The sequence below is a fragment of the Hippocampus zosterae genome, chromosome 18 (genome assembly GCF_025434085.1).
Source record: "Hippocampus zosterae strain Florida chromosome 18, ASM2543408v3, whole genome shotgun sequence".
Lineage (NCBI taxonomy): Eukaryota > Metazoa > Chordata > Actinopteri > Syngnathiformes > Syngnathidae > Hippocampus > Hippocampus zosterae.
The window spans coordinates 4,230,663-4,253,200 of NC_067468.1; the positions used below are offsets into that span (position 1 = coordinate 4,230,663).

Sequence of the window (22,538 nt, forward strand, 5' to 3'; positions counted from 1 at the left end):
CAGCTGTCTAAGATAAGATATCATTTATTCGTCCCACACTGGGGAAATTTACAGCCTCCAGCAGCAAGAATGTATGTAGAAAGAAGAAAGAAGAAAAAGAAAAAAAAACAACAAACATCTTTCAATGAAAGAAGCTTGATTTAACAACGGCACCAATTTGCCGATCGAGTTTGAAATCACTGTCCAGTTTAAGGCCCAAGTTTGAGACCGTTAATTTCAGATAAGGAGACAGGGGGCCCAAGTCTACAGGATGGAATGTACAAGGGCCACTGGGACCAAACAATATCACCTCTGTCTTCTTTTCGTTGAATTTCAAGAAATTTTGTGCCATCCAGGTTTTGATTTCTTCCAGACAGGATAGGAGTGGCCTTAATGAGAAGGCGTCTTTCTTGCTCAGTGGGACATAGATCTGGCAGTCATCTGCATAGCAGTGGAAGGTAATACCATGTTTCCTTAAGATGGAACCCAATGGGAGCAGATACAGCGAGAACAGCAAAGGCCCCAGAATTGAGCCCTGTGGAACACCACATGACAGGGGAGCAGTGCGTGACTCAGAGCAGCCAAGGCTGACACAAAAGGTCCTGTCAGCTAGATAGGACCTAAACCACTTAAGAGCACTGCCGCCAATGCCCACCAAGTGCTGCAAACGAGTCAGCAGAATACTGTGATCCACTGTATCAAATGCTGCAGTTAAGTCCAATAAAACCAGACACACGTGGTCTCCAGAGTCATTTGCCAGGAGGATGTCATTAGAAACGCCTAACAGGGCTAACTCCCGTGCTATGCATCGTCTTGAAACCTGACTGGAAGACCTCCAAGATGTTATGTTCATCCAAGAAAGGTTTCAACTGCATGTGCACCACTTTTTCCAGATTGTGTTCGAATTTGTGATTGGTGCTCAAATCTGTATTTTTGTCTGCACCCTGTTCAATGATCTCACCAACGTATCCTGAATGAAAACAGCTCTTGATGAAAGCCCTTCTTTATACTTTCAATAATTCCTACCCTGAAGTTCTAGTGAGACATACTTACCCTTTGCTTTTAGAAACGTAACCCAAAGCCTGCGCTGCACGATGTATGAAGGCTCTCTCATTAGAAGTAAGCGAAGAAGGAAATTCCATTTCTGTTCATTCGGGGGAGATTAGATTTGGATCGTCATTCCTCGCTGCTCACATTGGAAAATATATAAACTTGACTTACGTAATCATCACATACCTTTCTGGTCGCTATAACGAAACCTCTCCAGAGACAAGTTAATTGAAATTTTGAGTTCTTCATTGATGTGAATGTCTTTGAAGCGACTTGTGATCGAAGACTTCTGTGCTTTCTGGCCCTTGGCTGGGTTTTGCGAAGTTGGGCGGGAATATGGCATGATGCCCTGGAACACATCATAAAATTCCTGAACTCACCAAGTTGTTGTAATTTTTAATCACACTAAAATTTATATTGGAAACTGTTCAAGATCAAAAACATTTTAACTCTGTCCATTTTGTGTCATACCACGTGTTGAATGTGTCCAAAGCCACTGGAAAAAAAGTCAACCAACACTCAAGAAAAGTGTAGTAACATTTGAAATGAAATCATTAACTCATTAAATGACAAGAAAGCCTTAAAATGTACATTAGAATGAAAACATTCTGTGTCAAGGTTGAGTTCTGTCTGTCTTTCTTTCATTTTTTTCCTTTCATTGGGAAGAGTTGATATGAGTCTGATGCGCTGGGCCTTTAAATTGCAAGCATTTTGACGAAAGACAATGAGACGAAATGCCAGCAGAGGGTCGCAGTCACCGATGTAAAGTACCCGGTCCATAGATGAATGGACTAAGTATGCCGCTTGTGCGCCCTCGCAAAAGTGAAGCCACCAGTGGCCTACTTACGTTGCCACACGCGAAACCCACCTAACAGGAATACTTTGATTTCTCTGCAGCGTTTTCACTTTATTTTCTGTCTCAACACCGAAAAAGCCACCATATATGGCACATTGTGGTGTCTATGAGTCTGGGTGAAGCGCCAAATCCATATTTCATCTGTAAGAACGGGATTTTAAATTTTGTAGAGCTACTCAGAGATCCGTCTGTATCATGTTAAAAGAACTAATGACAGCGAAATGTAAGCAAAGCCCATCAGGACAAATTTTGCTCTGAAATCAAAACCTAAATTCTGTCGGGCAAAATGCATGATACTGAGAAAATACAATCTGAATGGTCAATGCCAACAGTGAAGTTTGTTCTTTGAGAGGCTCTCATTACTCCGTAGAGGGATCCTAGAGTAAAACACGGACTGCTAAGTGTTTTCAATGGAAAAAATATATTTACTTTATACGGTTATCAGTAACAGTGGCAACGAAAGATCATTGCCCTGTGGCATCAGTTATGACGGGCCTATTGATAGTCAATATTCATAAAAACTGTATTTCTGTGGCCGTGGTGCACAATTTTAGATTGAAAATCCCCTCGTTTGCTACATGGCCGACTTCACTGTCATGGCGCCAAGGCACAGTCAACAGACTTTTAGTTGGACAGTCTGAAAGATATATTCGAACGGGGCACGTTTATTACTGTATACAGTATATGTATGTATTATGACAGCAAAAGCATGTATGTCATAAATTAAAAAAGTACAAAAACAAACTTGGAAACATGAAGAGGATGACAAGCTTGTCACGTGAACAGCCACTGATGCCTAATGAAGCCACCCTGCTATGTTGGCATTTACTCCGGTGCTTATATTTCAGTGAATATATTATTTGCAATCAAAAGCCATTAATTAGTTCTGAATTAACTACCTCATAGAAGGAAACTACTGTTCAGATGTTAGATGTGTCACAAAATAAACAAATGTAAGCATTTTTTAAAAATGACCGTTTTTGCCTCACATTTGTTTACACAAAAAGTTGTTTTGTCCAGACTTCGGACAAAGTGGAAGAATTTTTTCAAGCTTACCTATGTTCTATTTCTGATTATTATAGAATGAAAACTAGTCGAATCAAGCTTTTTTTCTGGCATGAGAGTCAATTTTTTTCATTTGGTAACCTCGATGTAAAAATTATCAGAGAACAGAATATTCTGTGGGTCTTGAAAAATCTGTCAAAATTGCTGGCACTCAAGAGTTGTGATCAGTGCAAACGGCTGGCATTGAATAAGTGACCGTATCAATGTTGCTTGTAGTGTATTAATTTGAAACTAAATTGTAAAGTGTCCTTGGGTGTCTTGAAAGGCGCTTATAAATAAAATTTATTATTATTATTATTATTATTACAGACAATCATCTAGTGGTATTTCAAGGTACTTTCAATAATGATCATAGTATTGTACTGTTGGGCGGGGGGGGGGGGGGGGGGGGGGAGTGTGGCCTCCTTTCCCCCGCATGTTCGTTGAATTTCGGACGAGGAGAATGTTAGTAATACAAAATATAGGCTGGAGTCGATGAACCGTTTCTTCGAAGCTTTTAATATTATATTATACAATATTCCGGGCACCCGCGGTTTACAGACAATGACTGTGTGTCACGAGTGCGAAGCAGGAAAAGATTCACATCATTTTTAGATCATCAGAAGGGCGGCACCAAAACTCAAGGTGTGACATCATAACTTTTGTTTCTTCTAAACCGATTCTCATCTTGTATCAACTAGTGCATTCCAATGTTTGTGTGTCTCCAGTAGGGAGTGTTCCAATTCTAGGTGATGATTGTTACAAGGACGCCAAGCTACGTTGTGGGCATGGGAAAGTTATACAGCATGACTGAATATGAGCAGCATACACATGTGTATACACAATTTCCCCACGCCCCAACAGTACATAATTGTTAAATGTGTTTGAATATTCTGTACACACAGACAAAATATTGTGTCAGCCGTTACAATTGTTGCAAAGCAAATACCACAATTTTCCATTCATACATCATTGTTTGATAATCAACGTGATCACGTTAGACTTGTTTACGTCAGGGGCCCTTTTCGTGTGTACTTTTACCTGTCTTTTTGCAGTATTACAGTCGACCTCAAAAGGAAAGTCAGAGAACCATGAGCGAAGACTTTATCTGAGGGAGAGAATAAGCGATTATGAATTTACAGGTCCTAGTATTTTTCTGTTGTGGTACACTTACACACCCGTGCACTAGGTTTTATTTGCCATTAGAGGTGAAACTGTACTTGGTGATAAAACAGTCCAGTCTCCGCAACAACGTACAGTATAATACAGTACAATCACATGTTTGAGGCACCTGGCGAAAGACAATACTCTCATAAAACGTGGTCGGGTGTGACAATGCATAAGAAACAATGGTTTCATATTCTACATCTCTTCCCCTCAACACAAGTAAATTACCTAATTATAAAATCTTAAGTTTCCACGTGGGAAACTAGCTTAATTCTGCGCCATACGCTCCCCAAAACAACTACTTAACAATGACAGTGTTCTGCATGAATGACAGTATCAACTCTTAACCCAGATATGTACATGAGTGAAAATAATGCGTTCGGGAAATGAATTAATAAATTAACAATCTTACCTCACTTTCAATTCTCCCTATCATGTTTTGAACGGGAGTCCTCTTTTTCTTCTTCCTCGTCTTAAATTTATTTGATTTGCGAGGTTGAGCCAGCGTTAAGGTGCATTACCGCCACCTACCGGGTTGGAGCGTTAATCACGAGACTCCAAATGTATTAGAATGACCAGGTGGCAGGAAATGAAAAAAAAAATACTTGCCATTCTTTTCATTAAACTATCCATCCATCCATCATCTGTAACCCTTTTCCTCACTAGGGTTGCTGAATTCTTTTAAATGTAATTAACTGCAACTGGCACAGTTGCTGATGCGTATCACTTGCTTTATTCCCACAAGATACAGAATAACAGAATGTCCATTCATTCGGGAGCTGCTATCAGCCGCAGCTCATGGCCAGTCACCCAACATACTTTCTGCCTGCTTAAACCAACCTTCAGGCTTATGTGACACTCCTACCCTTACATCTGCAATATTCCATTGATTCCTTGATTTTCTGTTAATTTGCTCTTCCTGCTCAAAGAAAATACAAACAAACAAAGCAAACAAAAAACATCACTACAATAGGATTATGGGGTGATGACTGTATCTGTGGTGCTGTGCTCCTTATTTCCTAATCCTAATCCTGGCTGAATAAATGTAGATTCTCACTACTTTGGATGACTTTCTGATGCAGATATCTGTTCAAAACACACCCCATCCATCATTGCTCTGTGATCCTATATGGGTCTGATAAATTTTTATATGACGCTCAGGTGGATCTCCATGTTTTTTCTGCCAACCATTTTAAAAGTCATTAATCTTTTTACATTTCTCCTGAACCAGAGTGTCTTGTTTTCAGGTCAGCTTTCCACCAAAAAAAACATACTTGGAAATTGCATACTAACATTTTTAAGCATTTGGCCGTGTAATATCACAGACATCTTGATGATGTCTGAAAAAACCCCATCTAACTTACAGCCCCTATTTGACCACTCCCATACCACCTCGAATTCCATTTTCTCTTGAATCAACTTTAAATTTTGTACTTGTGCCCAAAGAGTCTGAACATATGGATTTTAATTTTCTAGTTTATCAAAGATGTCAATGACCATTATACTAAACTGTACTGGACTGCAAACACTACCCCATGGTGTACCATTTTCAACTCTACATACAGTATTTTTGAGTAGTGTGTATGCACCGACTTCTATTTTTCAACACCCACTTATACAGTCTCCCACCTAAATTACTTCTTTTGATTAAAAAAAATCCCACATAGTCTAAAAATCATAATGACCTACAACACTGTACAACACCACGCCAACTTCCCCTGGTGTTGATTGTTGTGCTTTTGAGACTGTTCTTACACCCCATGCCAAAAATGATGGCATCACCAGTCTCGGAGGATGTTCAGTCATATGTATTTTTTTTTGTAGTAGTAGTTTTGTAATTTTGTCAAAATAAAAGGTGCATGACACAAAACTGAAGTCATTCCAAATGGCAACTTTCTGGCTTTCGGAAACACAAAAATAAAATCAATTTAAAAATGTGAAGGTCAGTAACAGTTACATTTTTAGACTAAGCAAAGAGAAAAAAAATATTTTTGCAAGTGTAATGAACTATGATATAATCTCAGGACACATATAGTCCACCATCAGCGCTACAAATTACCGTAGCACTAGAACATGTTATTCTAGTTACCGTAGTTGGATGTTCTCTAGAGCAACTCGTTTTTGTCACGGGCCACAATGTAGTTACAGTTTCCTTCGGAGGGCCATTATGATATACATGTTTAACCACCCCTTATAAATATTACATACGTAGTACAGAATTAATGGATCACTAATTTTAAAATCAAAAGTCAAGGATCGTCGTTTGTTCAACCGTTGTTCAAGTTACTGTTCATCGAAAATGCTTGCAATATCTCAACACTATTTATTACATATGACTATTTCAAATTTTGATTCGAATTTTAGCAAGCATCATGGAAGATGACCTCCATGATTTGGTTTCGCGGGCAAGATCTAGTGCTTGGGCCTTGAGTTTGACACCTGTGCTCAAGAGGCAATGTCAATGGGGGATGTTCCAAGCCTTTTTGTTCAGATGTCACTCATGATTCCACGCCCCCAAAGCCTCATCAGGGTCAAAATTCTGAAACTCAAAAAATGGATTTGAAACTGAAAAACAATTTTTTTAAACAGTAATAAATAAGATATGAATCAGAAAAGATAAAACATACATAAAATAAAAAGACCTCAAATATCAAAATATACATAGGAGTGAATAATATTATATTCACAAGAATTACGAAAGAGAATCAGAATTATATTTAAACTAAAAAATATTCACAACTTATTTGGAATAAATTGTTAAATTTTTACTAAATTCAAGAACAACATATTAATTTTCCAGTTTCAAATTTAATTTTTTCCAAGTACAAAACTTGTGACCCCAATTAAACTCCATAAAGTCCACTGTAGTTTTTTTTTTTTTTTGGTAGGGTGGAGTAGGACATTAAAATGCCCACATCTTCGTTTTTACCAAATGTAGAGAAAATGTCTTCCACCCATTTTTTAAGTGATCAATACTTGAACTAAGCACTCTCTATATACAGTTAATTTAACCCTTTTATTCACCCTGTAACCTGATAACACAATAAGCTATCCACTGTAGTAACCGCTGTCCCCGAAAGGGTTAAACATTTGTCATATTTCCCCAAGCACTTGAAGAACTGAAAAGCATGCTCGACTGGGGTGAGCGCAGGCCCCTCTGACAAGGTGCAAACCTCGGGTAACATTTAAAGTTCATGAAATCACACCGGGGTTGTTTATTGCTGATGCCACTCCTGATGGAAGTAAAAAGATGAATTCCGAGATGCATAGAGTTCTATCCTGCCCAAATGGCTGTCAGTCTGATGGGAAATGTCCTGTTTTTGAAAGAACCTCTTCAAAATCAAAGTTCACATTTCAATAACTTTTTTATATCTATCTAACGAATCAGCCGGCCATCCATTATGGTGGGATGGCAAAAACTCCATGATGACAATCTATAGTGAGCAACTCTGCCTTCTGAGTCACAACTCTGAATACCCATTAAAAAAAAAAACAGTGTGCAAAACCTGATTTTATTTCTATTTTACATGTGTGAAGTCAAACCACTCACTATCCACCATAGCTTAACATATCACAATCTGTACAATAAGTAATAATAAACACATAACAAACTTTCAAACAGATCCCGCGTCTCACAGTCAAACGCGGTCATTTCACATGAACGTAACTGACATGTGACCACTTGGGTTTCAGCGTCAAAGCAAGGAAATCATTTGAGCCTTGAATGCAAGCGGTAATACTTGAGGGAGTTACTTGGTCTCACCCAGCGATTCTAGGTGTTTGTGATGACAATTTTTATTTTTTAATCTAACACAAGCTCTGTGGTAGAACAGATCGAACAAATTGGAATTCATCGGTTGACAGCAAAGAACAGAAAGAATACACAGTGGTACACATTTCAGTCAAATGATAAAATGCATAAGTCAGTGACTGCAATTATTAAAAATAATACATTTTACTAAAACTATTTTTGGGTGGCAGAATAATTGACAGATTTGACAGATGTCCCCCAATTTCTAAATAAATGTAATTTGTCTTGGAAATCAGCAAAAACGCCAGCCTGCCAGGTAAGTCCAATACTGTGTGACCACCTTTGAATCCAGATATTTTACTGCGACTTTAAAAATGGTCTGTTTTGAAATTCCAACTTATTTCAAATTCATTTTAATAATGGTAACCACAAACATCTATACAACATGCTTTGATCCAACTTGAATAAGACCAAGTGCACTTTGCTTCTCTAAAAATCATCACATTCGAAATGACAGAAAAGGTATTGATAAAACCTTGAGTTATTTGGTCGTAAAGACAAGAACAATTTTTTCCTGAAGAATTCAAAAGCAAACTGCAACTAGCTAAGAGGCATAGAATAGTGTGGATTTACAAATTATTAAAACAAGAAGAGTGGAACAATAAATTTCTGTCAGATCATATGGACCACTCTGCTCAAATGAAAGCCAGACTGAGGAAGGTTATTGGATGAAAACCTCCTAACACTGAATGTGTTGTAAATCTGACAAGAAACAAATGTGAGCGGCGCCGGTCTTAACACCCTTTTCTGGAGTGACAGGTCGTTTAAAAAAATAATAATCTGGGAGCCCATAATTTCATAAGATACCAAGACAGGCATACCACTTTGTCCGCCCATGTCAGAAGTCAAAACATCTCATGATGGCATCTTTGTCAAATTTAAAACCGAGGAACGCTTTGGATGACAGAAGGTCCTCCGAGGCTTTTTGCTGGGCAGTCTGTTGACCATTCAGAGAGTTGCATGGATTACCATCTGTGGAAAGACACATTCGTTTACAGCACACACAACTACTCGAAGACATACACTCACACTGGAAGAAACTGTTCAGGCACGCAATAGGCCACAAAGTTCAAAATTAACCCTTTCAGGGACAGCGGTCACTACAGTCAACAGATTATCATGTTATCAGGTTACAAGGTGAATGAAGGGTTAAAAAACAAAAACCCAATAACAATAATACATTTTATTTATATGTCCCATTATCGTTTGTCCTCCATATTTAGTGGCACGGCTGCTTATGTTGTATTTTTTGACTTCTAAAATAAATACATTTTTTTCCTTCTAAATGACAAAGTACCATTTTTTTAAATTAAGCGTATTTTTTCAAACCAGCACCTAATCTTCTACTATGTTTCACAAGACTACAGAAAGATGTATCTTAGACCATTCCTCTTTGTACAGTCGCTCTACATCATCCAGCAACATGAGATCTCTCCTCGGCACTCTCCTATTTAGCCGCCACATCTTTTCAATTGGGTGAAGGTCCCGAGGACTGACATAGCCAAGGGAGGAGCTTGATTTCTGTGTTGGGTGAACCATTTCTACCATTTTTAGCATGAAAAGTATGCTGCTGTAATGAAATAAGAATTTATTTGAAAGGAAGGCTTCATTAATTTTACGTGTGGCTTGATTGGTATTAATTGATTTGCTTAACTGGGAAAAAAAGATGCAGCATTGATAAATTGATATATTTCACTTTTATGTCAACATTTTCAACACAAAGGCATGTCCATGTTGAGTTCAACGACGAGGAGGACAAGAGGACTAAGATTGAGGGAGATACCATCCAGGTGAGCAAAGAAATGCTTTTTTTTGGTTTTGTAATGTACTGGAAGGCTCAAAATTATTTTAATAATCGATGATTTCATCGATTGATTAATTGTATTAGGGTGGCACGGTGGGCGACTGGTGAGCACATCCGCCTCACAGTGCAGATGTGCAGGGTTCGATTCCGGCTGTGGAGTTTGCATGTTCTCCCTGTGCCTGCGTGGGTTTTCTCCGGGTACTCGGGTTTCCTCCCACATTCCAAAAACAAGCATGGCAGGTGAATGGAACACTCCAAAATGTCCCTAGGTGTTATTGTGAGTGTGAGTGTGAATGGCTGTTCGTCTATGTGTGCCCTGTGATTGACCAGTTCAGGGTGTCCCTGCCGACTGCCCGAAGGCACCTGGGATAGGCTCCAGCACGCCCGAGACCCTCGTGAGGATAAGCGGATCAGAAAATGGATGGATAGATAGATAAATTGGATTAAAAAATAAAATAATTCCCATCCCTTTTTTCTAAATTATTACAAACACAGTATTTCATATTGCCTGGAGGTGGGGCTCGTTGGCGAGCGCCTCGTGGCCGGGCCTACACCCATGGGGCCCGGCCGGGCTAAGCCCGAAGAGGCAACGTGGGTCCCCCTTCTCATGGTCTCACCACCCGTGGGAGGGGTCAAAGGGGTCGGGTGCAATGCGAGCTGGGCGGCAGCCAAAGGCGGGGACCCTGGCGGTCCGATCCTCGGCTACAGAAGCTAGCTCTTGGGACATGGAATGGCACCTCTCTGGCAGGGAAGGAGCCCGAACTGGTGTGTGAGGCAGAAAAGTTCCGACTGGATATAGTCAGACTTGCCTCCACACACAGCCTAGGTTCTGGTACCAGTCCTCTCGAGAGGGGTTGGACTCTCTTTCACTCTGGAGTTGCTCACGGTGAGAGGCTCAGAGCAGGTGTGGGCATACTTATTGCCCCCCGGCTCAGTGCCTGTACATTGGGGTTCACACCGGTGGACGAGAGGGTTGCATCCCTCCGCCTGCGGGTGGGGGGGACGAGTCCTGACTGTTGTTTGTGCATATGCACCAAACAGCAGCTCAGCATACCCACCCTTTTTGGAGTCCTTGGATGGTGTGCTGGAGAGTACTCCTGCTGGGGACTCCCTTGTTCTACTGGGGGACTTCAATGCTCACGTGGGCAATGACAGTGAGACCTGGAGGGGCGTGATTGGGAGGAACGGCCCCCCCGATCAGAACTCGAGTGGTGTTTTGTTATTGGACTTCTGTGCTCGTCACGGACTGTCCATAACGAACACCTTGTTCAAGCATAAGGGTGTCCACGTGTGCACTTGGCACCAGGACACCCTAGGCCGTAGTTCGATGATCGACCTTGTGGTCGTGTCATCGGATTTGCGGCCGCATGTTCTGGACACTCGGGTGAAGAGAGGGGCGGAGCTGTCAACTGATCACCACCTGGTGGTGAGTAGGCTCCGATGGTGGGGGAAGATGCCGGTCCGTCCTGGCAGACCCAAACGTATTGTGAGGGTTTGTTGGGAGCGCCTGGCGGAATCCCCTGTCAGAAGGAGTTTCAACTCCCACCTCCGACAGAGCTTTTCCCATGTTCCGGGGGAGACGGGGGACATTGAGTCCGAGTGGACCATGTTCCGTGCCTCTATTGTTGAGGCGGCCAATCTGAGTTGTGGCCGTAAGGTGGTTGGTGCCTGTCGTGGCGGCAACCCTCGTACTCGCTGGTGGACACCAGCAGTAAGGGATGCCGTCAAGCTGAAGAAGGAGTCCTATCGAGCCTTTATGGCCTGTGGGACCCCAGAGGCAGCTGACGGGTACCGACTGGCCAAGCGGAACGCAGCTTCAGTGGTCGCCGAGGCAAAAACCCGAGCATGGGAAGAGTTCGGTGAGGCCATGGAAGCCGACTTCGGGACGGCTTCGAGGAAATTATGGTCCACCATCCGACGTCTCAGGAGGGGGAAGCAGTGCACCACGAACACTGTGTACAGTGGGGATGGGGCGCTGCTGACTTCGACTCGGGACGTTGTGAACCGGTGGGCAGAGTACTTCGAAGACCTCCTCAACTCCACCAACATGCCTTCCTTGGAGGAAGCAGAGCCAGGGGACTCTGAGGTGGGCTCTCCTATCTCTGTGGTTGAAGTCACCGATGTGGTTAAAAAGCTCCTCGGTGGCAAGGCCCCAGGGGTGGATGAGATCCGCCCAGAGTTCCTCAAGGTTCTGGATGTTGTGGGGCTGTCCTGGTTGACACGCCTCTGCAACATCGCGTGGTCAACGGGGAGAGTGCCTCTGGATTGGCAGACCGGGGTGGTAGTCCCTCTTTTTAAAAAGGGGGACCGGAGGGTGTGTTCCAACTACAGAGGGATCACACTCCTCAGCCTCCCTGGTAAGGTCTATTCAGGGGTGCTGGAGAGGAGGGTCCGTCAGGAAGTCGAGCCTCAGATTGAGGAGGAGCAGTGTGGTTATCGTCCCGGCCGTGGAACAGTGGACCAGCTCTACACCCTTAGCAGGGTTCTCGAGGGTATGTAGGAATTCGCCCAACCAGTCTACATGTGTTTTGTGGACTTGGGGAAGGTGTTTGACCGTGTCCCTCGGGGAGTTCTGTGGGGGGTGCTTCGTGGGTATGGAGTACCGAACCCCCTGATACGGGCTGTTCGGTCACTATACCACTGATGTCAGAGTTTGGTTCGCATTGCCGGCAGTAAGTCGGAATCGTTTCCAGTGGAGGTAGGACTCCGCCGATTCTGTTCATAACCTTTATGGACAGAATTTCTAGGCGCAGCCGAAGCGTTGCGGGGGTCCGTTTTGGTGGCCTCAGTATTGCATCCCTGCTTTTTGCAGATGATGTGGTGCTGTTGGCTCCTTCAAACAGGGCTCTCCAACTCTCACTGGAGCGTTTCGCAGCCGAGTGTGAAGCGGTTGGGATGAAAATCAGCACCTCCAAATCTGAAACCATGGTCCTCAGTCGGAAAAGGGTGGAGTGCCCCCTCCAGGTCGGGGGGGAGATCTTGCCCCAAGTGGAGGAGTTTAAGTATCTTGGGGTCTTGTTCACGAGTGAGGGCAGGAGGGAGCAAGAGATCGACAGGCGGATCGGTGCAGCGTCTGCTGTGATGCGGGCGTTGTATCGGTCAGTCGTGGTGAAGAAGCAGCTGAGCCAAAGGGCGAAGCTCTCAATTTACCGGTCGATCTACGTTCCAACCCTCATCTATGGTCACGAGCTATGGGTCGTGACCGAAAGAACGAGATCCCGGATACAAGCGGCCGAAATGAGTTTTCTCCGCAGGGTGTCCGGGCTCTCCCTTAGAGATAAGGTGAGAAGCTCGGTCATCCGGGAGGGGCTCCGTGTCGAGCCGCTTCTCCTCCACATCGAGAGGAGCCAGATGAGGTGGCTTGGGCATCTGATTCGGATGCCTCCTGAACGCCTCCCTGGTGAGGTGTTCCGGGCATGTCCCACCGGGAGGAGACCCCGAGGAAGACCCAGGACACGCTGGAGAGACTATGTCACCCAGCTGGCCTGGGAACGCCTCGGGATCCCCCGGGGAGAGCTGGAAGAAGTAGCTAGGGAGAGGGAAGTCTGGGCTTCCCTGCTAAAGCTGTTGCCCCCGCGACCCGGCCCCGGATAAGCGGTAGAAGATGGATGAATGGATGGATGGATATTTCATATTGACGGTGTAGAAAATTCACAGAGATAAATTGATGATCTTTTAATTACTGGTTTGTTCCCTAAAATGTCAGAAAATGGGCAAAATGTTGATCATTGCTTGACAAAGAAAAGGCAGGTGTTTTCAAATGTCTTATTTTGATTCAAAACGATGGTGATCAGTCTGCTTTTATGGAGGACTATCAATATTGAAAACACAGGTTAGCCATTCATTCATTCATCTTCCTAACTGCTTGATCCTCACTAGGGTTGCGGGGGGTGCTGGAGCCTATCCCAGCTGTCTCTGGGCAGTAGGCGGGGGACACCCTGAATCGGTTGCCAACCAATCGCAGGGCACACAGAGACGAACAACCATTCGCACTCACACTCACACTCACACCTAGGGACAATTTAGAGTGTTCAATCAGCCTGCCATGCATATTTTTGGAATGTGGGAGGAAACCGGAGCACCCGGAGAAAACCCACGCAAGAGAACATGCAAACTCCACACAGGGAGGCCGGAGCTGGAATCGAACCCGGCACCTCTGCACTGTGAAGCCCACGTGCTAACCACTGGACTACCGGGCCGCCCTCTTAGCACATGATTACAGTCAAAATTAGGAATTAAAAACCGTGATAATCTTATTATAAACTGATCACAGAAAAAAAGATCTGGTTTCAGCTTGATGGATTGAAGATGGCAAGATACCCGCACAATCACACAAAACATACCTTTCTCAAATTTGTCTTGTAGTCTTCTGGGATGAAGCCGTTTATCTTCTTTCTACATGAATAGTCAATGAAATGACATTATGTATAAGCAATTAAAAAAAATGCAAACCACGGCTCAGACATTTTCAAAAGAAACTTACTGATAATATTTTGACCTGCTGTGTGCTGAATCCATTTTCATTTAGTCCTTTTTTTAGATAAGGCGATTCCTGGTATTTCTTCCCATTGCCTTTTAAGTGTTGGCTCTACACAGAAGGTACAAAATTAGACAGCAACCACAGAGTCATTTTGAGCCAAATGCTCTTAGGTGATTACCACTGAATTTCACCATGAGAACAGAAAGCACGTGCTCTCGGTCACCCTATTTCACCAGCGATAATATAGTATTTGGAGTTAAGAGCTGTCATTGTGAACGTTGTCTATATCAAATAAACAAAATAAAGATAATATGAAACAGCTCCTGAAAACGGTGTAAAACAAATTTAAAAAATGGTTTGACAGAAATAAATTATCGCTTAATTTGAAAAAAAAAAAACAAAGTTAATCGTTTTTGGCACGAGACCAATGAAATACCAAGTTAAAATTAAGGTAAACTCAATTGAAATAGAATGATCTTATGAAAATACATTTCTTGGATTAGTAATAGATGCAAAATTATGCTGGAAGCCACATATAGATAACGAAAAGAAAAATATCCAAAACCATAAGGACCCTCCATAAAACTAAGGATGTGCTGAATAGAAAATCTTTGTATACATTATATTCTTTATTATTACTTCCAGATATGACCTATTGCGTAGATATATGGGGAAACGCCAGTAAAAAAAACACACTCCCTGTTCTAAAACTACAAAAAAAAAAGCAATCAGAATAATCACTAGATCCAAATATACGGAACCCACAAATCCACTATTTATCAAATTAAATACAATGAAATTTTATGACTTGGTCGACTTCAAAATCGCCCAATTAATGTACAAAGCACACAATAATCTGCTTTGCCAAAACATTCATAAACTCTTCGAAATTCGAGAAAGCTGTTCTAATTTCAGGGGGACTGACCTATTCAAAAAATCCAAAACATGAACTAACATCTAGCAAAGGAGTGTATCTGTAACAGGTGTAAATCTATGGAAAAATTTTGGAACGGACCTGAAAATGAGCAACTCGCTTGCTGAGTTCAAAAACAAATTCAAGAGAGTACCGGGTAGTCCCAAGAAAATTACATAAATCAGAATTAAGTTGAGAAAATTTGATAGATTTATAAAATATACAAATACATCAGAATTACATTGATAAATGAATTGAAAAGTAGTATCTCGTTATGAATATGAGAAAATTGACATATAAAGGTGTTAGAATGAGTATGTATAAATAAATCCAAAGTTGTATAATTAGATAAGTATAGCACACATATACAGTAGGTAAAAGCACTTGGTGATATGTAGACTTTTTCTTTTTTTTTGCCTTGAAAAATGATTAATTCACATCACACATAAGAGGTAGGGTAGGACTGGATACGTTTTTTTACTTCTTCCTACTCCTTTGAACCTATAATTTGTGATGATGACTATTTTCTTTGCCTTTTTATATCTTGCTTGCTTTCACTTTTTGCCAACTTGTTGCAGTATTGTATATTTTATATGTTCAATAAACAATAAACAAAGATTAGAGCAGCCCTTCTTTTGTTCCAAATATATAAACAGGATGTTTGGAAAAGAGATAGCTGGGTCACTTGTCTTTGCAAACCTGATTCAACTCAAATTGGCTCAGCTCCTTCTGCTGCTTATATTTGGTGTAACCATCTCCAGGAAATACTTCCATAGCAGTGATGCGGCGGGGTTTTAACCTAAGAGAAACGAAGAGCGTCAACAATGTAAAATGCGAAAAAAACTGAAGACTACAATATTCTCTCGAAGTGGTTGATATTCTAGCGATGGTGGCAAAAAGCAGCACTGCCTTAATCTACTCCTAAATATTTACAATACACAGACCAATTACAGCATATACATTGCTTATATCGATTCAATTCATCATCACGTGAGCTGACACAGATATGTTGTCTAATATAAGATAATGACCCACGCCGCCACTAAATGAGGTTCCAGTGAAGACTGATGAGATGCAATTACCGTGCATTGTCTGAGGTTTTTCCTGGAGTGGTGCCATTGCTTGCAAAGTCATCATCGCTATCTGGGGGCTCATCTTTCACCCTGCTAATCCATTCTCGTAGCGGCCTGCACCAGGGAAGCAGCAAAAGAGCAATCGGTAGCCAAACGTTACTTCTAAGATTTCAGTATTTTCACCACTATAAGATGCTTCGGATTATAAGACGCACCTTCAATGAATTGGCATATTTTAAAACTGTTTTCATATATAGGGCACACTGCATTATAAGGCGCATAGAATTCAAGGTATAATAGTGGCTGTGGTTGCACTATGCATCCAATAGATGGAGCTACACCAAAGGGAATACAAAATATCCATCCATCCATCCATTTTCCGAACCGCTTGATCCTCACTAGGGTCGCGGGGGGTGCTGGAGCCTATCCCAGCTGTCTTCGGGCAGTAGGCGGGGGACACCCTGAATCAGTTGCCAGCCAATCGCAGGGCACACAGAGACGAACAACCAACCATGCTCACATTCACACCTAGGGACAATTTAGAGCGTTCAATCAGCCTACCATGCATGTTTTTGGAATGTGGGAGGAAACCGGAGTACCCGGAGAAAACCCACGGAGGCCCGGGGAGAACATGCAAATTCCACACAGGGAGGCTGGAGCTGGAATTGAACCCGGTACCTCTGCACTGTGAGGTCGACGTGCTAACCACTGGACTACCGGGCCGCCAGAATACAAAATAATTCAGCTTTATTTATATAGAGACTTAACACCCGCTGCAGCTATAACAAAGCCCTTAGAACTGGTCACAAACACATACATGAAGCATATAAATACAAATGGCATAACAAATAAATGAAAGACAAAAGTTATGAGGATCATTTATTCAACAAAATGGCACACAAGCCTCATGGGCTCACATCCACAAGGGGCTAAATATAAATCTCAACTCAACTGTATTTATAGAGCACTTTCAAACAGCCATCGCTGCATACAAAGTGCTAACAGTAAAACAAATCGGTAAATCGGTAATGAATAGAAGTCTTGCTTGTTTCCTTCCTTCGTTTAGTCAGTCGTTAACTAACTACTTTGGGTATTATCTTCGTTTCATAATGGCTGCGCAGAGCTCACAAAGTAGTTGTCTGTTTTATTGTGTGTTGGCAAATGCACATATCAATTAGTGTTGGGCAGAACACTTTTAGGTTACAATTGGTAATAATCACCGCGCACTGTCAACTTTTGAGGAAATTGAGTGCTTTTAGGTGTGCGGAAAATACGGTAGATTAAATGACTATATCACAATATTATTAATCAGAGGTTCACAGCACAGACAAAGAAGCCAGAAGCAATTGTCACAGGCAAGTGACCCAGATGCAAGGACCTGCAGAGTTGAAAGCAATTATGTCATAGATGTGTCTCCTTGTGACCTGCTCTACCTCAGCGTTGACTTGGACCGTTCAGAACTACATTACCGAATGGACAATACCGTGGCAATTGTTTTTGTTTCTGACATTTTCAAAATGGTAATGCAAGTAGAAAAGATCTACTCCACTCCACAAATCTCATTTAATCAGCGTCTCCTTGCCATTGTGACACAAAACTGTATGCACCGGCCTGTCAGACGGGGCGGGCGTATTTAAAGTACCGGTAGCAAAAATCACAATTTGTCATATTTTTTGACAAATCACATTGCATGTGCAACGTTTAAAAAAAGAAGTGAATGTGAATAGATTACAGTTGAATAAGCACAAAAAGCAGCACATATAATTTTCAGTCTATTTTTGTTCAAATATGAACAGGAAAATCTGTGGTGACTAAAATACGCCTGTTTGTTTCCCTGGGTGAAATCTTCTACTTTGTCATCGTGGTAAATGGAGTGCACTTACCTCCAAAATATGGCATCCAAACCATTTTCCAAACCTTGACATGCAACTTTCATTCACCGATAGGCAGCTGCTGCATGTAAGGCGTTGACAGGCCCACAGGGAGTGAATTAAGGTTTGGTGTTTTGCCCAAGGACACTTTGACAGCAGACAGCCAGAGGCGGGATTTGAACCAGTGGCTCTTTGGTGACAGAACAACCTGCTCTCCTAACTGAGGCGCGCCGTGTGCTATAATGATGCGTAGTTGTCCTGCCTCATTTTAAACGGATGTACCTTCTCTCCACATGGTTTAAAATATGGACTTATTTGAGCATGAATTTACTTCCTTGTCATTCCCCACACTTTTCCCCCCTGACACATACACTACCTTATAAATGGAATGGCCATGAGAAACCTGTTGGGGGCAAGTCCAAGTTTAGACCTTGGAGTCATGTCGCCACTGTGACGCGGGAGATTCTCAATCGGGAACCATTCAATATTCTAAAATAAGAAACCAAAGAAAATACACGATTAAATGATAATCCATTTGAAAACAAGATTTGAAATTGGAAAAAAACCCACACAGATTTCATACCCTGATTTCTTTTCTTGTTTTGGGATAAAACTTTGTATCCTTGGATACTGCTGGTATGATATAGAGCCGCACAAGCTTGTCAGTGATTTTCTGCTCTATGTACAGATCTTTGTCGATACGATTCTTTATGTCAAAGCCCGTTTCCTCTAACACCTGGGGAGAAACAGACACGCACGTTACGATAAGCTTCGAAGCCATCTCCTTGTGCCTTCAGTTGTTCAGCGGTCAATTACGGGCAAAGAACAAACGACTCACTTCACGAACGGCACAATCATGAGGCGCTTCATCCTCATTCACTTTCCCTTTGGGAAAGCCCCAGCTTGACTTTGCAAGGTAGCCCTGAACAAGCAATACCTGGAATAAAAAAAATTAAATAAATGAGAAAAAAAACCCCAGTAATTTAACCCTTTCAGGGACAGCGGTTACTACAGTGGACATCTTATCAGGTTATCAGGATGCCTGAAAGCGTTAACATTATACTTTTTAAGCACTCTTTTTCACTGAAGTGAAATGAGAATTATTTTCTAATACTGCTGAACATATAGCTGAAGAAAACTCACACTTTCTAACGACTCATCAAGAATGATTGCTCCATAAGTAGGAACACCCATCTTGTACTCCTTCCACTGGTCGAGGACCTTCTGCACATCTTCTCCATGGGGCAAGAGGAAGGGACAGTGTTGGAAAAGTTTGCTGCTGTCAAGAAAAACTTACTTCAAACTAAGATTTAGATATTAGAATTGTTTATAAATGTGCATCGATGCTGCACATCATCTAATTGTCCACGATACACAATGTTAATAATACACAAAGAACTATTTTTCAAAGCGTGTTTCAGGCCACATTAAAAAAACAACAACATTCAAACATTGAGGTTTAGCTTGTCATCATATTGTCAAACTCGATTCTCCCTTCTAGGAAGGTGCTGAGTTTGTAGAAGCATCGAGAGCGTGCACTCAACAGTAAGCATTAAAAACACAACACGGTAGGCTCTGTGACATAGTGGAGAAACTCTTAAATAGATTAAAAAAATATGTAATGACTAGAAATTTGCAAGTGCCTGGACCACATTAACTAATAAACTATTGAGTTTACAGTCAACATTTTGTGGGATGAATTGTTGAACATGTTCACACTGCGCCAATTCATTCATTTTGGGATACCTGAACACAAACTGTGCAGCCAGCAACACATCACATTTAACAACATTAACAGGCATATCTTCTTCAACCTCAGCAAAGAACAACCAACTGAATGTCTGTTTTATACTGCCCCCAGGTTGCCAAGGCGTACAGACAAGAAGGAACAGTACCATGTGTTGATGGAGAAAAGTGCGACAAGAATTATTTCTCTCCAATTATATTAATTACTTACTACTGTATGTGTTTTAAATCACTTTACATAATGCTATTTCTCGCAGCACTTTGCAATTTTATTTTGGAAGGGATTATCATCCACCGTACTTCAATGAATTTCAAGAATCAGCTCACAGAGCACTGCATCAAGAGGTGCTGGAAAAAAAAAAATCCCACCGGCAATGTCCGCCAATCAGGAGAAAGGATATCAGCTTTGGCAAAATCTCTTATCCCACAGTGAGGGGCGGCTGGTGTGTTTGGCTTGCAAAAGTCCAGATAAAACCAGTGTGCCAACTCAATCTGGAAGCACACCCGGATAGCGTTGTCCCGTTCCTCACTGGGAATGTGTAGGATGAATCGGCTATACAAACACAGGATGGGGATCATGAGTGGAAGTCTTGGATGAACACCAAGACATGAACGCTTTTTATCTCCATTTTGTTGTTTTCATTTTATATTACATTTTCAGACTGCTGAACACGAACAACTTCCGGTAATGCAGGTCACACTCATACTTTTTGTGAAAGTGAGACTAATTGTATGCTAGGGGTACAGTGTGCATTAACCCAAAAATATATCATATTAATAACATGCGCACAGGCACCCAAATGTTTTGGGTTGTTTTTTTTTCTTCCTCTCAACACATCCCGCGACCGACTTGAGACCAGTTGGCGAACTAACGGTCAATCGCGATCGACGTATTGGGCCGCCTGCTGTAATCTTTTACAGTGAGTTTGTGTTCAAGGTGACAAGCAGTATCTGTATTTGGCCACACATACCTACTTGCATTATGTCAAAAACTTGGTCTCATATCAGGAAATATATGTAGCAGATGACAAATAGACTCTCCCACCTGAGCTGTGAATCTTTTTTCAAAGACATGGGCCTCTTGGTTGCTTCTCTGATCAACACTTACGTCACACATCCTGTCACCTTAAATGGACGGCTATCTTGATACTTTTGCAGGCAGAATTTTTTTGTCATAACCCTTAATTGCACTGGATTTTAGAGGGGGGGGGGAACAGAATGAATTTGCATGCCCAATTTTAAAACTATTTTTAACGTGTTAGGTTAGTTATTTTTCATTCATGTATAATTTTTTTCCACTTAATGATGGCCCATCAACATGAAATCCAAATCAAATCCTTGGATAATGGATGGATGGATGGATGGATGGATGGATGGATGGATGTTTGTGGTTGAAATGTGACACAATGTGGGAAAGGATCAAGGGATATTAATGCTATAAAGACAGCTGTATATGCTGTCATTCCCCATCTTATTGAGTTATTGTATTTACAACATAATTACGATGACCGTGCTCATTCAAGCTGCTGTGGGACTTCTACTGCATTAGTTTTTGAGTGAACAGCCTTAGCGGAGATCTGTACGCTCCAAAACAAATGCTTCCAGAAGTAAAGACAAAGAATATAAAACATACAATAGCAGTGATGACGTTAATCTTTGTCAATTACTCCGACTGGGTATACATTGAGCCTTAATTGTGTATAAATCCAATTTACAAGAGTAATCGCGCGGCATTGTGCAAGCGGGGACAGGACTCTGCCTCTTGCAGAAGAGGGACCAAATTAATAAATATGTTACCTCGCTTATCTAATGATATTTTGCATTATTAGTGCAATGTCTTACCATTGGCACCAAAATCGTCAGTAAATGCGCTTCATGAAGATCTCCAAGGCACAATTCGTTCTTACGATAAACAGAATGAATATACCTTTAAAATGCGTTGGAAATGGGGCTATAGAAACAAAACGTAATTATGAAGACTCGCAATAATTCCGTTTAAAAAATGGTTAACAAACGACGGTAACCATCCAATTACCTGCAGAGGTCGTCCAGTATGCCAGAGGGGATCTCTAATCTTTTTGTTTCCATATTGATCGAAAACATTGAGGCTCTAGTGTAAAACGAACTAGAACAAAAGCCATAGGCGGGCAGAGCTACATCCACGTGTCTCCGCTTACATCTTTATTACCGAAGGAACCCTCACTTGACTCTACAGTCGATAAAAACTTGTAAATATTGGCTCGGACTTTTTCAGGCGAGTACCAAGAGAACTACGAAAACAGGAAGTAAAGCATCCAATCACAAGATAAGGCACATTATTTCTTTGAATATTATTGGTCTGTTGTGATGCCCGTCAAGAACGTACAGCGCCTGCATCAAGTCTGTAAAACGTTTGTGAAGCACAATCAAGTTTACGAGAGTGATATTCCGAGAGAGACTTTCTGTAAATATGAGACTAAGCATTTTCTCTTTTTTTCAGTTTGAATCATTATTATTTATGTACATACTTAGCGCCAAGTATTTGGTTGCTATATTTTTTCTCATCATACACTTTGTAACTCAGATGTTTGGGGATTCTGGGTTTAGAGATAATCAGGTATACACGTGAACTCCACTAATAAATGCAACTGTGATTCGGATCTCGGTCAGGTTTTTGGTTTGATTCCTCTATTTTCCCCTCATTTTAAAGCAGGGCAAATGGTTATGATGGTTATGGTCATGATACGATCTGTGAATGCATACAA

General features: G+C 41.6%; 2 protein-coding genes across 3 annotated transcripts in view; both read right to left on the reverse strand.

Annotated features, from left to right (window-relative positions):
* Nucleotides 1-4,639, reverse strand: part of LOC127590656 (3'-5' RNA helicase YTHDC2) — a 32,617-nt gene extending 27,978 nt beyond the window's left edge. Inside the window, exons 1-4 of the mRNA XM_052050061.1 lie at nt 4,509-4,639; nt 3,971-4,037; nt 1,216-1,378; nt 1,033-1,123 (exon numbers count right to left, since the gene is read on the reverse strand). Coding sequence (XP_051906021.1) covers nt 1,033-1,123; nt 1,216-1,372 — 248 coding nt within the window. The 5' untranslated portion in view covers nt 1,373-1,378; nt 3,971-4,037; nt 4,509-4,639. The remainder of the gene's footprint in view (nt 1-1,032; nt 1,124-1,215; nt 1,379-3,970; nt 4,038-4,508) is intronic.
* Nucleotides 4,640-7,594: 2,955 nt separating this feature from the next.
* Nucleotides 7,595-22,492, reverse strand: dcp2 (decapping mRNA 2). 2 transcript variants are annotated; one of them, XM_052050131.1, is made up of 11 exons: nt 21,830-22,492; nt 20,187-20,347; nt 19,192-19,310; nt 18,887-18,985; nt 18,632-18,784; nt 18,425-18,537; nt 16,187-16,291; nt 15,804-15,903; nt 14,195-14,299; nt 14,055-14,106; nt 7,595-8,879 (listed from the first exon to the last, which is right to left on the reverse strand). In XM_052050131.1, exons 1-11 carry the CDS (start codon nt 21,895-21,897, stop codon nt 8,746-8,748), a joined length of 1,209 nt encoding a protein of 402 aa, XP_051906091.1. In that variant the 5' UTR covers nt 21,898-22,492; the 3' UTR covers nt 7,595-8,745. The 2 variants fall into 2 exon arrangements, with proteins under 2 accessions (XP_051906091.1, XP_051906090.1); XM_052050130.1 differs by having other exon boundaries at nt 19,192-19,319; nt 20,196-20,347; nt 21,830-22,489.
* Nucleotides 22,493-22,538: the final 46 nt, after the last annotated feature.

What these genes read in the sequence shown, in the direction of transcription:
- dcp2 (XM_052050131.1), bottom strand. Translation starts at nt 21,897, where the DNA reads ATGTTTTCGATCAATATGGAAACAAAAAGATTAGAGATCCCCTCTGGC. An exon ending in TTGATGAGTCGTTAGAAAGT is followed by an intron (nt 18,986 to 19,191) that starts GTGAGTTTTCTT and finishes TTTTTATTCCAG; the next exon opens with GTATTGCTTGTTCAGGGCTA. An exon ending in GCCAATTTGAGTTGAATCAG is followed by an intron (nt 14,300 to 15,803) that starts GTTTGCAAAGAC and finishes CCTTCTGTGTAG; the next exon opens with AGCCAACACTTAAAAGGCAA.